The sequence below is a fragment of the Oryx dammah genome, unplaced genomic scaffold (genome assembly GCF_014754425.2).
Source record: "Oryx dammah isolate SB20612 unplaced genomic scaffold, SCBI_Odam_1.1 HiC_scaffold_29, whole genome shotgun sequence".
NCBI lineage: Eukaryota > Metazoa > Chordata > Mammalia > Artiodactyla > Bovidae > Oryx > Oryx dammah.
The window spans coordinates 36,269,556-36,287,914 of NW_024070213.1; the positions used below are offsets into that span (position 1 = coordinate 36,269,556).

Sequence of the window (18,359 nt, forward strand, 5' to 3'; positions counted from 1 at the left end):
TCCCCATCTATTTCCCATGAAGTGATGGGACCAGATGCCATGATCTTTGTTTTCTGAATGTTGAGCTTTAAGCCAACTTTTTCACTCTCCTCTTTCTCTTTCATCAGGAGGCTTTTTAGCTCCTCTTCACTTTTTGCCATGAGTGGTGTCATCTGCATATCTGAGGTGATTGATATTTCTCCCGGCAATCTTGATTCCAGCTTGTGTTTGTTCCAATCCAGTGTTTCTCATGATGTACTCTGCATAGAAGTTAAATAAGCAGGGTGACAATATACAGCCTTGACGGACTCCTTTTCCTATTTGGAACCAGTCTGTTGTTCCATGTCCAGTTCTAACTGTTGCTTCCTGACCTGCATATAGGTTTCTCAAGAGGCAGGTTAGGTGGTCTGGTATGCCCATCTCTTTCAGAATGTTCCACAGTTTATTGTGATCCACACAGTCAAAGGCTTTCGCATAGTCAATAAAGCAGAAATAGATGTTTTTCTGGAACTCTCTTGCTTTATCCATGATCCAGCGGATGTTGGCAATTTGATCTCTGGTTCCTCTGCCTTTTCTAAAACCAGCTTGAACATCAGGGAGTTCACGGTTCACATATTGCTGAAGCCTGGCTTGGAGAATTTTGAGCATTACTTTACTAGCATGTGAGATGAGTGCAATTGTGCGGTAGTTTGAGCATTCTTTGGCATTGCCTTTCTTTGGGATTGGAATGAAAACTGACCTTTTCCAGTCCTGTGGCCACTGCTGAGTTTTCCAAATTTGCTGGCATATTGAGTGCAGCACTTTCACAGCATCATCTTTCAGGATTTGAAACAGCTCTACTGGAATTCCATCACCTCCACTAGCTTTGTTCATAGTGATGCTTTCTAAGGCCCATTTGACTTCATATTCCAAGATGTCTGGCTCTAGATTAGTGATCACATCATCATGATTATCTGGGTCGTGAAGATCTTTTTTGTACAGTTCTTCCGTGTATTCTTGCCACCTCTTCTTAATATCTTCTGCTTCTGTTAGGTCCAGACCATTTCTGTCCTTTATCAAGCCCATCTTTGCATGAAATGTTCTCTTGGTATCTCTAATTTTCTTGAAGAGATCTCTAGCCTTTCCCATTCTGTTGTTTTCCTCTATTTCTTTGCATTGATCGCTGAAGAAGGCTTTCTTATCTCTTCTTGCTATTCTTTGGAACTCTGCCTTCAGATGCTTATATCTTTCCTTTTCTCCTCTCTTCTTTTCACAGCTATTTGTAAGGCCTCCCCGGACAGCCATTTTGCTTTTTTGCATTTCTTTTCCATGGGGATGGTCTTGATCCCTGTCTCCTGTACAATGTCACAAACCTCATTCCATAGTTCATCAGGCACTCTATCTATCAGATCTAGGCCCTTAAATCTATTTCTCATTTCCACTGTATAATCATAAGGGATTTGATTTAAGTCATACCAGAAAACAGTTATATCATGGGTAGTACCCCATAAAAATTAAATCAATATTTCTCCAGTGAGAAGTATTTACAGATTAAGTGGTGAAGTGTCTAGGAGGAAAGGGGAAGTATGAGTTTGGGTTAAATACATTTAACAAGATTAGGAAAGGACAGTTTTTTTTAATTTATTTTTAAATGAAACAAGGATGAATATTTTTAATGACAAAAGGTACAATACACAAAGGAAATAGACATCATAAACTATTAGACATCTAACAACAAAGAAACAAAGAACTTAAAGCAAAAATCAGAAGAAAAAGATATATAATCAGCAGCCACAGCCACCCATGTAGCTTCCCTGATTCATGGTTGTGAGTGCTCTGGACTTGGTGCCTCTGGAGGGAACAGCCAATGGGCCTGCATCTCAAGTCTGTGGGATTTGAGGCTGGGCTGCTGTGGCTGCCTCCTTCTGGTGCCTGGGCCACCTGAAAAAGAATTCAGAATAATGATAGTAAAGATGATCAAAAACCTTGAAAATAAAATGGAAAAAATGCAAGAATCAATTAACAAAGACCTAGAAGAATTAAAGAATAAACATACAGAGACAAACAATTACTGAAATGAAAAATACTCTAGAATGGACCAATAGCAGAATATCTGAAGAATTGAGGATAGTCTCAGAAACGTCTGGGACAATATCAAACACACCAACATTAGAATAATAGGGGTCCCAGAAGAAGAAGAGAAAAAGAAGGGGTATGAGAAAATGTTTGAAGAGATTATAGTTGAAAATTTCCCTAACATGGAAAAGAAAATAGTCAGTCAAGTCCAAGAGACACAAAGAGTCCCATATAGGATAAACCCAAGAAGAAATACACCACAACACATACTAAAACAGACAAAGGCTAAACACACAAAGAAAGAATATTAAAAGCAGCAAGGGAAAAGCAACAAGTAACATACAAGGGAAATTCCATATGCTTAACAGCTGATCTTTCAGCAGAAACTGCAGGCCAGAAGGGAATGGCAGGATATATTTAAAGTACTGAAAGGGAAAAAATCTACAACCAAGATTACTGTACCCATCAAGGACCTCATTCAAAATTGATGGAGAAATCAAAAGCTTTTCAGACAAGCAAAAGTTAAGAAAATTCAGTACCACCAAACCAGCTTTACAACAAATGTTAGACAGACTTATATAATCAAGAAATACAAGAGAAGAGAAAGATCTACAGAAACAAACCCCAAACAATTAAGAAAATGGCAATAGGAACATATATATCAATAATTATTTTAAATGTAAGTGGATTAAATGCTCCAACCAAAAGACACAGATTGGCTGAATGGATACAAAAACAAAACCCATATATATGCTGTCTACAAGAAACCCACTTCAGACCTAAAGACATATATAGACTGAAAATGAGAAGATGGAAAAATATATTCCATGCAAATGGGAATCAAGAGAAAGCTGGAGTAGCAACCCTCATATCAGATAAAATAGACCTTAAAATAAAGAAGATTACAAGAGATAAGGAAGGACACTACATAATCATCAAGGTATCAATCCAAGAGGAAAACATAACAATTGTAAATATCTATGCACCTATATCCTTAACAAAATTTTAGCAAACAGAATTCTGCAACACATCATCAAAAAGCTCATACACCATAATCAAGTTGGGTTTATTCCAGGGATGCAAGGATTCTTCAAAATATGCAAATCAATCAATGTGATATACTATATTAACAAATTGAAAGATAAAAACCATATGATAATCTCAATAGATGTAGAAAAGGCCTCTGACAAAATTCAGCACCTATTTATGATTAAAACTCTCCCCCAAAAATGGGCATAGAAGGAACCTGCCTCAACACAGTAAAGGCCATATATGATAAACCTACAGCAAACATTATTCTCAATGGCGAAAAACTGAAAGCATTCCCCCTAAAATCAGGAACAAGACAAGGGTGTCCACTTTCACCACTATTATTCAACTTTGTTCTGGAAGTACTAGCTACAGCAATCAGAGAAGAAAAAGAAATAAACAAATTCAGATGGGAAAAGAAATAAAGCTCTCACTGTCTGCAGTTGACATGAAACTGTACATAGAAAACCCTAAAGATAGTATCAGAAAATTACTAGAGTTAATCAGTGACTTTAGAAAAGTTGCAGGATACAAAATCAATACACAGATATCACTTGCATTTCTATATACTAACAATGAAAAATCAGAAAAAGAAATTAAGGAACAAATCCCATTCACCACTGCAAACAAAGAATTAAATATCTAGGAATAAACTTACCTAGGAAGACAAAAGAACTGTACATAGAAAATTATAAGACAGTGATGAAAGAAATCAAAGATGACATAAACAGATGGAGAGATATTCCATGTTCTTGGGTAGGAAGAATCAATATTGTGAAAATGACTGCACTACCAAATACAATCTACAGATTCAGTGTGATCCCTATCAAATTACCAATGGCATTTTTCACAGAACTAGAATAAAAAATTTCACAATTCATATGAAAATACAAAAGACTCCAGATAGCCAAAGCAGTCTTGAGAAAGAAGAATGGAGCTGGAGGAATCAACCTTCCTGACTTCAGATTATACTGTAAAGCTACAGTCATCAAAACAGTATGATACTGGCACAAAAACAGAAATATAGACCAATGGAACAAGACAGAAAGCCCAGAAATAAACCCATGCACCTATGGGTACCTTACTTTCAATAAAGGAGGCAAGAATATACAATGGGGCAAAGTCACCCTCTTCAATCAATGGTGCTGGGGAAACTGGAGAGCTACATGTAAACAAATGAAATTAGAACACTTCCTAACACCAGACACAAAGATAAACTCAAAATGGGTTAAAGATCTAAATGTAAGAAGAGAAACTATAAAACTCTTAGAGGAAAACATAGGCAGAACACTCGATAACATAAAGCAAGATCCTCTATGACCCACCTCCTAGAGTAATGGAAATAAAAACAAAAGTAAACAGGTGGGGCCTGGTTAAACTTAAAAGCTTTTGCACAGCCAAGGAAACCATAAGCAAGGTAAAAAGACAACCCTCAGAATGGGAGAAAATAATAGGAAATGAAACAACACACAAAGGATTAATTTCCAAAATATGCAAAGCAGCTCATATAACTCAATACCAGAAAAACAAACAACCCAATCCAAAAGTGGGAAAAAGACCTAAACAAACATTTCTCCAAAGGAGACATACAGATGGCTAACAAACACATGAAAAGATGCTCAACATCACTCATTATTAGAGAAATGCAAATCAAAACTACAATGAGATAGCACCTCACACCCATCAGAATGATAATCATGAAAATGTCTAAAAACAATAAATGCTGGAGAGGGTGTGGAGAAAAGGGAATGCTCTTGCACTGTTGGTGGGAATATAAATCGATACAGCCACTATGGAAGCTGGTATGGAGATTCCTTAAAAAAACTAGTAATAAAATCATCATATGACCAAGCAATCCCACTCCTAGGCATATACCCTGAGGAAACCAAAATTGAAAAAGACACATGTATCCCATTGTTCATTGCAGCACTATTTCCAATAGCTAGAACATGGAAGCAACCTAGATGTCCATTGACAGATGAATGGATAAAGAAGTTGTGGCACATATACACAATGGAATATTACTCAGCCATAAAAGGAATGCTTTTGAGTCAGTTCTAAGGAGGTGGATGAACCTAGAACTTATTATACAGAGTGAAGTAAGTCAGGAGAAAGATAAGTATCATATTCTAATGCATATGTATGGAATCTAGAAAAATGGTACTGAAAATTTTATTTACAGGGTGGCAGTGGAGAAACAGACATAGAGAATAGACTTATGGACATGGGGAGAGGGAAGGAAAAGGTGAGATGTATGGAAAGAGTAACATGGAAACTTACATTACCTAATGTAAAATAGATAGCTGACAGGAATTTGTTGTATGGCTCAGGAAACTCAAACAGGGGCTTTGTATCAACTTAGAGGGATGGGATGGGGAGGGAAAAGAGAGGGAAGTTCAAAAGAGAGGGAATATATGTATACCTATGGCTGATTCATGTTGAGGTTTACAGAACACAGCAAAATTCTGTAAAGCAATTATCCTTCAATAAAAAATAAATTATAAAAGATATATAATCATAAAGAAAAAATATAATCATGGTGAGACATATTAACATTTCTCTGAGAATATCTTATCAAATGCAGAAAAAATAATAGAAGCATCTTGAATGATGTTATTAATAATTTACATATAATACATTTATATTTATATTAATTTTACATCCTACACAAAAACATTTAAAATTTTATATCTCGTACATTGTTATTAGGTGAGGAAAGGACAATTACTGAAGCTGTTTATTTCATTATATTATCTGCTTTTATATCTCTTTGGAGTTTTCCATAATAGCTCTAAAATGTATTTCTGAAGTGAATTATAAACATTTGTACTAAATAGCACAAAGTTCAACCAAGAAAATTACTCTGAGTAGGGGTATAGTCCAACTCCCTTTGTCTGCATGTGGATATCCAATTTTCTCACATAATTTGCTGAAAAGACTTCCTTCTCCCATTGAATGGTCCTGGCACCCTTGTTGAAAATCATTTGAGTGTATATGCTGGAAGGGCAACATAAGGAAAGCAAAATTTGAGCCAGGTGTTGCTAGCTGGGAACCATTAGAATGTGGAGGGTGCGGTGTATGGAGTTTTACGTATGGAGGCACCTTGGCCAGTGTATGGTGTTGAGTAGGAGAAAGCATGCTGGTTTCAGCAAACGACAAGGAGATTCACTGAGGAAGAGATCAGGCTACTGAGCAATGGAGTTTTAACTCAGTTAAAAGGGACTGAGATGAAGTTAAATAGCAGGTTTTTGCCAAGTAAACTAAGGAATATTTCAGAATCTGGTAGTGACATGCATGGTTAGGGGAAGTTAGCTATTTTCATCCTTCAGTTCAGTTCAGTTCATTTGCTCAGTCATGAATTGCAGCACGCCAGGCCTCCCTGTCCATCACCAACTCCCAGAGTTCACTCAAACTCACGTCCATCAAGTCGGTGATGTCATCCAGCCATCTCATCCTCTGTCGTCTCCTTCTCCTCCTGCCCTCAATCCCTCCCAGCATCAGAGTCTTTTCCAATGGGTCAACTCTTCGCATGAGGTGGCCAAAGTACTGGAGTTTCAGCTTTAGCATCATTCCTTCTAAAGAAATCCCAGGGCTGATCTCCTTTAGAATGGACTGGTTAGATTGCCTGGCAGTCCAAGGGACTCTCAAGAGTCTTCTCCAACACCACAGTTCAAAAGCATCAATTCTTTGGAGCTCAGCTTTCTTCACAGTCCAACTCTCACATCCATACATGACCACAGGAAAAACCATAGCCTTGACTAGATGGACCTTTGTTGGCAAAGTAATGTCTCTGCTTTTGAATATACTATCTAGGTTGCTCATAACTTTTCTTCCAAGGAGTAAGCGTCTTTTAATTTAGTGGCTGCAATCACCATCTGCAGTGATTTTGGAGCCCCCCAAAATAAAGTCTGACACTGTTTCCCCATCTGTTTGCCATGAAGTGATGGGGCCAGATGTCATGATCTTCGTTTTCTGAATGTTGAGCTTTAAGCCAACTTTTTCACTCTCCTCTTTCACTCTCATCAAGAGGCTTTTTAGTTCCTCTTCACTTTCTGCCATAAGGGTGGTGTCATCTGCATATCTGAGGTGATTGATATTCCTCCCGGCAATCTTGATTCCAGCTTGTATTTGTTCCAGTCCAGTGTTTCTCATGATGTACTCTGCATAGAAGTTAAATAAGCAGGGTGACAATATACAGCCTTGATGTACTCCTTTTCCTATTTGGAACCAGTCTGTTGTTCCATGTCCAGTTCTAACTGTTGCTTCCTGACCTGCATATAGGTTTCTCAAGAGGCAGGTTAGGTGGTCTGGTATTCCCATCTCTTTCAGAATTTTCCACAGTTTATTGTGATCCACACAGTCAAAGGCTTTGGCATAGTCAATAAAGCAGAAATAGATGTTTTTCTGGAACTCTCTTGCTTTTTTGATGATCCAACTAAACAAGGGCTAATTGAGTGGTTGATGTTTTTAAACCTTGAACCACAGAATGGGAATTCAGCCAAGCTATATACATTACATTGTGAAAAAATCTCCAAGACATGTCACTAATCTTTTCATCTGTGTTTCCTACCTAATTCATTTCATTTTTCTGTTTTGATTTCTCCCTCTATAATTTCTTGTCAGCTGCATCCTTGGGAATACACAAGGCCATAAAGTTATGTTTATGCCATTATGTATCACATAATTGAGCATTTAGTAATATATAACATCGTAAGTTTTACATATTAAGTTTTGAAGAGATTTGTTATCTCTTCAAAGCCTATGATTATGTTTTTGTCTTCATGTGTTTCATTGATTTTGACCTATTATAGTAAAAACATGACGTATTTTCGACTTAAAGAAAAGGTTGCAGAATATTAGGAAATCTTTCTTTACTCTAGTTCTGCTTTTTATTGTCCTAATAAGAACTGATTCTTGATGTCAGTGCCTATTTTGAACTGTGTAATTGTTCCATTACTATGCAATGTGTTGTATTAAGACAGGTAACATGATTTACTTAAGAGCTTTCACCTTGGGGTTTGATGTTTCTATTCACTCTAGTGTTTTCAGCACTCTGTAGTCAAATATATGTCTGTCTCTGAACAAGTCAGTCTAATGATGAAAACTGTTGTGATATTCAGTCTTTATGTTCCTCCCTGCATTTTTATCAGACTGTATTCAGAAGAGAAATTTCTCTAAAATATATATAAATAGACATATAACATGTTTTATGTGTCATTTTTGAAGGTTACAGTCATCTTCATCCCTTGATTCAAGTCCAACAGATTTACTGAAAGATACACACACTCTAAACTGCAGGAATGTAAGTATTTTCATAAATGATAATATTCATGAAATAAATGAATGATAAAATTGGTCCTTGTTGATTATTTCTTTTGAGAAAAGAGGCCATCCTATAAAAAAAAAAATTTCTTTCCAGAGTTTTTAAGAGGCAGTGTAGAATAGTGGTTAATAGTGAAGTTGCTGAGACCATAATGTCTGGGTCCAAGTTTTGATTCACTTACTGCTGGGATAACCTCCTGTGTGTTTTTTAAACTCTGCACCTCAGCTTCCTCATTAGTGTGTCAATTAAATTATTTAATACACAAAGAAATAAAAAACCTCACAGTTCCTGGGACATAGTATGTGCTCAATAAATAATAGTTATTATTGTTATTTTAACAAACTCCAAGTCTATGGATTAAAAGTACTCCTTATGGTCTGGAAGAAAGCTTAATATAAGCTACAAAACAAGTATTCAGTTCAGTTCAGTTCAGTTCAGTTCAGTCGCTCAGTCGTGTCCAACTCTTTGCAACCCCATGAATCGCAGCACACCAGGCCTCCCTGTCCGTCACCAACTCCCGGAGTTCACTCAGACTCACGTCCATCGAGTCCGTGATGCCATCCAGCCATCTCATCCTCTGTCGTCCCCTTCTCCTCCTGCCCCCAATCCCTCCCAGCATCAGAGTCTTTTCCAATGAGTCAACTCTTCGCATGAGATGTCCAAAGTACTGGAGTTTCAGCTTTAGCATCATTCCTTCCAAAGAAATCCCAGGGTTGATCTCCTTCAGAATGGACTGGTTGGATCTTGCAGTCCAAGGGACTCTCAAGAGTCTTCTCCAACACCACAATTCAAAAGCATCAATTCTTCGGCACTCTGCCTTCTTCACAGTCCAACTCTCACATCCATACATGACCACAGGAAAAACAATAGCCTTGACTAGACAGGCCTTAGTCGGCAAAGTAATGTCTCTGCTTTTGAATATGCTATCTAGGTTGGTCATAACTTTTCTTCCAAGGAGTAAGCGTCTTTTAATTTCATGGCTGCAGTATTACCTACTATTTAATTCAATTGAACAAATATTGGCAATTTGAAATACAAAATGTGTGTACTGAACATAGCACTGAATATATGGAAGACCCTCATATAATGTGTAGAAGGCAATGGCACCCCACTCTAGTACTCTTGCCTGGAAAATCCCATTGACGGAGGAGCCTGGTAGGCTGCAGTCCATGGGGTCGAGAAGAGTCAGACACGACTGAGCGACTTCACTTTCACTTTTCACTTTCATGCACTGGAGAAGGAAATGGCAACCCACTCCAGTGTTCTTGCCTGGAGAATCCCAGGGATGGCGGAGCCTGGTGAGCTGCCGTCTATGGGGTCGCACAGAGTTGGACACGACTGAAGCGACTTAGCAGTAGCAGCAGCAGCTCATATAATGTAATTGTGATGTATCCCAGACAACAAAATGCTCTAAAGTAGGTATACTTCCCAGGTGGCGCTGGTGGTTAAGAGTCCACCTGTCAATGTAGGAGATGTAAGAGACTCGGATGTCATCCCTGGGTCAGGAAGATCCCCTGGAGTAGGAAATGGCAACCCATTCCAGGATTCTTGCCTGGGGAATCCCATGGACAGAGGAGCCTGGTGGGCTATGGTCCATGGGGTCAAAAAGAGTCAGACACAACTGAAGTGACATAGCACAGAGCACATGAGAATATAGGAGAGAAGAGAAATTAAATCTGACCAGGGACAAAAGGGAACCTGAAAATATCTTTTTATATTAACATAGACTTTTGTTCTGGTATTTTCAAGTTTTACTCATACATTTGACACCTGTTTATTGGATATGTATTTTGTGCCAGACTATATACCAGAAACAGGGATTTAAGTCCTTGTAGCACAAAAGAATCTCTGAGTATGTATGCTATGTAGGCATTATGATAAAGTTTATCAACTGAATCAGACAATATAAGTAAATGATTTCTTTTGATGAGCTATGTTGAACATCAGATTGTTTGGCCTGTGTCTGTGTAACACTATGACAACTTTTTGGTAAAAGTCTCTGGTTTAATACATTCCCTGTTGCAAAGCAGTATTTCCCACTGTAGCTTTGGATGAGATATAGTTTTACCATCATTTTTAAAATACTGAAATGTTTTTCCTTCTTAATCTAAAACTTTCCCTTATATGTGTAATTGTGTACTTTAGTTATGATTATGAATAATGTGGGAGGTTTGGAGTCAGAAGGACTTGGGTTAGAATCATGGCTTCAACACTTTAGACAAGATATTAGACTCTTTAGGCCTCAGATTCTTGACCTCACAATATTTGTAACATGAAAGAAAATTTTATTTGTGGAGTACTAAGTACAGGACACTCAGTAAGTGCAAACTGCCATGTTGTTCATGAAGGCACACCCACATGTTAAACCTGCTAAGAAATCTTTATTTCATTCAAATAGGAAACGTACTGTCTTTTATTTTGTCGTTACAGATGTCAGATAAGGAGTTGATTACCCTAAGTCCATCTGAAATAGGGGAACGAGAGGCTACAAAGCAAAACCAAAGTGCTATTGCTCCCCTCAGTCATGAACCACTCCTCGGTAAGGTTTCTTTCACAACTGACCACTATTTTGGTTTTCCAAAAACTGCTTTTTTAGTCACTATAGTTTCAGGTTTAGGAAATTTCTACATATGCAAACATATTAGAAGAACAGCTTTAAAATGAAGGTTTTCCCCCAAACTACAATGAGATATCACCTCACACTGGTCAGGATGACCATCATCAAAATCTCTGCAAATAATATATGTAGGAGAAGGCATGGAGAAAAGAGAACCCTTTAACCCTGTTGGTGGGAGCATATATTGGTACAATGACTGTGAAGAACATATGGAGGTTCCTTAAACTAAACATAGAGCTACCATATGATCTAGCAGTCCCACTCATAGGCATATATCTGGAGAAAACTAATTCGAAAAGATACATGCACCCCAATGTTTGTAGCAGCTTTATTTACAATAGCCAAGACATGGAAGCAACCTAAATGCCCATCAACAGATGAATGGATAAAGAAGATGTGGTATATATACACACAATGGAATATTACTCAGCCATAAAAAATGGAATAATGCCATTTGTAGCAACATGGATGCACCTAGAGATTATCATATTAAGTAGATCAGACAGAGAGAGACAAATATCACATAGTATCACACATGTGGAATCTGAAAAAAAGACACTAATGAACTTATTTACAAGACAGAAGTAGACTTACAAACAGAAAACAAATCTGGTTATCAAAGGACAAAGGCAGGGGGAGGGATAAATTAGGAGTTTGGGGTTATCAGATACAAACTACTATATATAAAATAGGTTAACAACAAGGTCCTACTATATAGCTCAGGGAACTCTATTCAATATAGTATCACAAACTATAATGGAGAAGAATCTGAAAAAGAATATATATATATGAATCACTTTGCTGTACACCAAAAACTAACACATTATAAAATCAACTACTTAAAAAAAAACTAAGATTTTTCATTCAGGGTCTTAATTTTTCAGTGTATGTGACTTAGGTGGTACTAGTGGTAATGAACCTGCCTGTCAGTGCAAGAGACATGAGAAATGCAGGTTTGTTCCCTGGGTCGGGAAGATCCGCTGGAAGAGGGCATGGCAACACACTCCAGTATTCTTGCCTGGAGAATCCCACGGACAGAGGAGCTTGGTCAGCTACAGTCCATAGAGTCACAAAGAGTTGGACACAACTTAAGCATCTGAGCACACACAGCACATTCTACTTAATGGACCTGTCACTGAAAGTCTGATTATCAACTGAGTTGTTATGAGTATTATTAAAACACAATTTAAATAAAACTAAAGCTCTCATGTTTAGGGAAAAATTCCATTCTCCAGAAAAAGATTTTTAAAAGATACCAATCATAAAAAGTTTAAGATATAATTATTCATTTTAACTATACCTATGCAAAATCTGAATAAAGAAACTTGAAGGGATACAATTTTATGCTCCCCATAACTGCCTCTGATCTCCTGAAAATAAATGTTAAAGAGAATCAGAGGGAAAAAAAGAAAGTGAAAGTGTTAATTGCTCAGTCGTATGATTCTTTGGGACCCCGTGGACTGTAGCCCTTCAGACTCCTCTGTCCCTAGAATTCCCCAGGTAAGAATACTGGAGTGGGTAGCTATTTCTTTCTCCAGAGAATCTTTCCGACTTAGTGATCAAACCCAGGTTTCCTGCGCTGCAGGCAGATTCTTTACTGTCTGAGCCACTGGGAAAGCCCTGAGAATCAAAAGCCTTGAAGGAACGTGGACATTCAGGTTCACACAGAACCACATATTGCATGCTCACTTACTAAGTCACGTCTGACTCTTTGCAGTCCCATTGATTGTAGCCTGCCAGACCCCTCTGCCCATGGGATTCTCCAGGCAAGAATACTGGACTGGGTTGCCATTTCCTTCTCCAAAAACCACATATTAATCATCTTAAATTCTATTGTACTTTGGAAGATACTTAGAAAACTTTGATTAATCTCTCACTGTGTTTTAACATGGATTTCTAGAACCTCTTTAGTATCTAATTTAAAACACATTTCCATGGTCCTCTTTATTTCCTTTTTCAATCAAAAATCTGAGGACTCCTTCCTTTTATTAGAGTCTTTCAAATTTTTGGAAAGTGATGCTTTTGTCTCAGCCTTATCATTTTGGAGTTAAACAAGCATTTTCACAAGGCAGATTAAAGTTAAATTTCTCTTTCCAGGCTCTATACATACACAGGAATAAACCCCAGCCCTTACCGTCCAACTATCTCAGACTCTGTACCTCTTAGTGCTTTTATTTTCTATTAGAAAACTCATAGACTAACTCCCCTATGTGCATCAAATGAGTGAAGTGCAATTTATCTGACAGCAGATTGTTATAAAAATAGGCAACCCATTAAAAAATATATCTGGCATCTGTAAAACGTATGCTTTGCCTTCAATAATACATTGTATGGTATCCTAACCTTGCTTTGCCATTTTTGATGATAACTCATTTTTTAACCTCCAAATGTACTTACACAAGCCTGTATTTCAATTCGATAGGAGAAGGAGTCCAGCTGGACTTTGAAGCCCTCTGTGACAATGATGACACAGCCATGGCTGCCTTCATGAATTACTTAGAAGCAGAGGGGGGCCTGGGAGACCCCGGGGACTTCAGTGACATCCACTGGACACTCTAGCATTTGATTTTTAACTCTAAACATGAGAAAAGTCTCGAAGCATTTCATTTACAAAAGACTATATAGTCTTTGTATCCTTTGTATACTGCTTTTATCTTTTATTCCTATTAATGGTCTGCCAGTTTTTATAGATTTGCTCCTGACTTTAATAGGGATTTGGGGAAATGTGATGTTTCCCTTCAGAGTCACAGAATTTTCTATAGACTGTTTTAGTCATTGACATGGCTTCAAACCCACTAGTTGCTATCTATATTTTTGCTAAAGTCTTTTTAACCAAGAATGCCACATGTATCTGTTTTGGTTTTGTTTTTATTTTATGGTGCAGTTGTTTTGAGTTTGGGGAGTTTAATGTGTGGACATTTTCCTTGTGTCTGAGATTCATTTATAATTGACTTAGAAGATTTGTGTAATTTGGAACATTTCCTTTCCTCATATATTTCCTTCACTGAGGTCAGGGCTTATCCACTTTAAGAAAATAGTGAGTACTTGAACATTTAAAGGGATAGTGCAATTTGTAATTGTGATCACAATGAATACTGTAGTAGTCTTTGTGGACTTGGGCAAGTACAGAACCACAATAGTTATGCTCAATTGTGCACTTTGAGATAGATTTTAAGTGAGATGATTTCTTATTTAAAATTCAAAAGGAAAAGCTGAGAAAGTTTCATCTTTGCTTACAGAAAAGGAAAGATTTTAGGCCCTATAGCTGGGTGATTAGCCTTTGCCTTAATACTCAAGAGTATTAAGATTTACTCTTAATAGAACCACTCAAAATTTTTATTACAGATAGAACAGGTTTCTGATGCTGAAAAGGTATTTAGCAACAGATTAGTCTTAGTGGAAGAAGTGGGTCCAGGCAGATTCAATGTCTTGCATAATGTCACAGTTAAGTTCATATGTCTTTTAATGTTTAATGTGTGTAAACCAGTTTCTTTATACACATTTGGGAAAACAATAGTCTCATTAGTTAAATGATTAGTTAAGTGACCTAGGAACTGGTTGTTGACTCTAAATTATTAGGAAATTACAGTTACTATTGCTTGTAACCAAAGCTAATTACATAAATGACAAGTACATTTTTAAAACCATGAGGCAGTGAGAAAGAATTTAAAACCAATTTTCCAGCTATAATTAAAAATTGAAAGTGGTTTTAAAACCAGTAATCTAGAAGTGGCTCAAATTGAGTGTAAGAATTAAGGATATTTAAAATACTGTATGTATATCTACATGTTTGAAGATCATAATACTGTAATATTATAATGGTTCCATAATACCTATGGTTTTAATAGCTCTTTCTAGTTTACCAAGTGTATTCCCATATATTCTCTTTTGTGCCTTGCAAGTAAAAGTAAGATAGGCTAGGAAACTAATGGAGAAATCCCTGGGGATCAACTCCAGTTTTCTGTGTCCTGCTGTCCCTCTGCAGCAGATTTTCCTGAGAGCCTCTCACCAAACAAGGCACCCTTTTTACCTTACATAGACATCCTTAGGCTGCAACAGATTAAACTTTCAGACACGTTAATGGACAACATAGTAACATCACAACCAAAATGACATGTTCCTTCTCATGTGACATTTGCAGAGGCCACTTGGGCAAAAGCAGGTATTGACCTGTTGTCTTGAGCCAATGCAATGTTCCAGTAATGTCAGAGGTTCAGCACCACCCCTGGTTCTGGCATTTGAGAACTTGGGGGACATTCAAGTGTAGAATAAGCCAAAGCCAAAAAATCCTACAAGATGGGGGTATTGGTTTGTAGCAGCCTGTGCAGGATATTTGGGGCTTCCCAAGTGGCTCATTGGTAAAGAATCTGCCTGCCAATACAGAAGAGATAAGAGACTTGGGTTTGATCCCTGGGTCGGGAAGATTCCCTGGAGGAGGAAATGGCAACCCACTCCAGTATTCTTGCCTGGAGAATCTCCATGGACCGAGGAGCCTGGTGGGCTACAGTCTGAGTTGGACACTACTGAGCACACACACGCACACATGCACACAAGCATGATAAGTCTGAAGAAGCGTGACAGATACACCTGTTCTCTAAGTCAGATAGAGAGGTCTGCCTACAGAGGTAACATTTCAGGAGTCTGGACTACTGCAGATTGTGCTAAATCTCCAGAGTCAGCCTAAGCCAGTGTAGCAGGATAGGTGACTGTGACCCCTTGACCTCCCAAGGAGGTGGGGGCAATCCTCATGATCCAGGGATCTGAGAGGCAGACTTTCTCGAAGCTGGTCGTTCCTGCTTGCACAGTAGCAGTTCTCTCTGTTTGTAAGAGGAGAGGTTATTCCATAGACTTATGCGTGGATAGTAATTGAATTGCTTTGAATTGAATGCTTTGATCCTTTAGTAACCCACTCTGATGTTTATCTTCTTGCTCTGCCCCCAGAATTCACTCCAAGCATTGTATGATACTGTAGCTCTAAGTTCAGTGCTTTCTTCAAGCATTCTATTTACATTTGATTGCTGTTAAGAGTGACATATTTTTTATGCTTTACATTATGCTGTTTTATTTACTCGAACCAATTAATTTCTTACATGTTGGTGAAAATATCTACCAATTTAATCAAATATCCTAAAAAGAATACTATCTTATTTATTTATTTTTTTAATTCTAAGAATTACCTACATGGGTAATTCTAAGAATTACCTACATGCCTGGATCGGGAGAGCCTGGCAACTAAATTTCTCTGTGTGACCTCAAGAAAGCCATTTTAACTCTCTGTACCTCAGTTTCCTTATTTGTAAAAAGAGGTTTGATCTCTCCATTTACTTCCTGTGGAGTAATGATTCTCACCCATAGGACTCAAACCCATAATCAGATGCTAGAAATATTCAGTTCAGTATGATAGCCACTGGCCACATGTGGCTACTGAAAACTGGAAACATGACTCGTATGTACTGAAATGTGCTGTGAATATAAAATGTGCGCTGCTGCTGCTGCTGCTAAGTCACTTCAGTCGTGTCCGACTCTGTGCGACCCCATCAATGAAAGCCCACCAGGCTCCCCCATCCCTGGGATTCTCTAGGCAAGAATACCTTGCCATTGCTTTCTCCAATGCATGAAAGTGAAAAGTCAAAGTGAAGTCGTTCAGTCATGTCCAACTCTTCACGACCCCATGGACTGCAGCCTACCAGGCTCCTCCGTCCATGGGATTTTCCAGGCAAGAGTACTGGAGTGGGGTGCCATATATCAGATTTCAAAGACTTAGTATTAAAAAAAAAGGAATATAAAATATCACATAACAACTTTATATTGATTACATGTTCAAATAATATTTTGGATATACCAAATTAAACATTAAAATTAATTTTATTTTCTTACTTTTCTAATGTGACTACTAGAAAGTTTTAAATTACACATGTGATACACATTATATTTTCATTATTCACCCCTGCTCTTAGACATTTTATTAAATGGATATTATTTAAATAGATCAAAATTTATACTATTAAGTATGGTGTTTACCTCTAACTGCTATAAAGAACATTTATTGATCCTCGGTTCAATGTAAATAACTGTGAACCTTTATCAATGTATCAAATTTAAAACTTTTTTGAAATTAGTAAACTTAGAAGTATTAAACATTCGTTAACCTGAAATCAAATAAAACTTGAGGTATACACTGTAGTAGTCACTAAATTTGGAAATCACTGATAAACACAAAGACAAACAGGAAGATACAGAACAGACTTTGGTAACTAAACAGAAATAAAGGGAAGTTGTAATTACAGTGTCACAATGGGAAGAGGCTGTGTTCATTGGATGTCATAATGAGAAATCTCCATAGAGTCTAGGGCACAAGTATATAAAATAGCCAGTCTCTAGGTATCAGCCCATGTTTAATGGGTCCAGTTTCAGATCCTGTTCTAAAGAGGAATCTGTCATTCAGGTAGGTCATTGCTGGGCTCTGGAATTAGAGACTCAGGTTTGCCGAACATAATATTGTGGGCACGAGCAGGGCTGACATCTCATTGGTAGAATTATCAGAAGCCATAAAGAAAACCTGCTGGGTGGCCACTAGGTGTCACTTTCTCATCCCTATAGGGCTTTGTTTTCATTGATTTTTCTAAGTTCCGTGAGGCCTAGGAGAGGCATTTAGGACTTTTGTGCCTAGAATAAGTCTGCCTCTGTTTAATAAGGAATGCTTTCTTAAGAGAAGTCTGGGAAGATCCTTTCCACATAAAATAAGAATTTTTGTTTAGGATCATTCCAGATGTGAAACTCATCCAACTGGGGACATGCTTTCTGAATTCATTTCAGAGTATTTGGTGTGTGTGTGTGTCACTGCTCATACAATATTGAGTTTAGGTCTGTCTTTTATACAACTTTTAAGGTCTTTTCTGTTTCACTTGCTCTTGTCTGTATGTTGGTATTTTTTAAATTTTGTGGGAAATAATGAAGAGTGAAATTAAACTATATTTTGTAGTAACTACTAGTTTGGGGTTTTTATTTAACATGTTAAACTTCCTCTAAAAACATATGCCCTTAATTACTTTCTAAATTGGAAAGAGTGGGTAGAAGATCCAGTGTTCTAAAACCACTGGAGGGTACTTCTGTGGCAATCCAGTGGCTGAGATTCCACACTCCAAATGCAGGGGCCTGGGTTCAATCCTGGGTCAGGCAACTAGAACCCACATGCCACAGCTAAGAGTTCGCATGCTGCAACTAAAGATCCCATGTGCTGCAACAAAGCTAGAAGATCCTGCATGCTACAACTAAGACCTGGCTCAGCCAAATAAATAAAACCACTGGGAAGGGAGATACATACTACTTTACACATTTTAGGGTGTGTTCATCAGG

The 18,359-nt window shown here is 37.7% G+C and overlaps 1 protein-coding gene across 1 annotated transcript in view; it reads left to right on the top strand.

Moving 5' to 3' along the window:
• The window catches only part of ARNTL2 (aryl hydrocarbon receptor nuclear translocator like 2), a 53,108-nt gene extending 35,617 nt beyond the window's left edge, over positions 1 to 17,491 (top strand). The window contains exons 8-11 of the mRNA XM_040233905.1: positions 8,042 to 8,045; positions 8,290 to 8,365; positions 10,817 to 10,925; positions 13,426 to 17,491. Of these exons, the coding sequence (XP_040089839.1) occupies positions 8,042 to 8,045; positions 8,290 to 8,365; positions 10,817 to 10,925; positions 13,426 to 13,562 (326 nt within the window). The 3' untranslated portion in view covers positions 13,563 to 17,491. The remainder of the gene's footprint in view (positions 1 to 8,041; positions 8,046 to 8,289; positions 8,366 to 10,816; positions 10,926 to 13,425) is intronic.
• Positions 17,492 to 18,359: the final 868 nt, after the last annotated feature.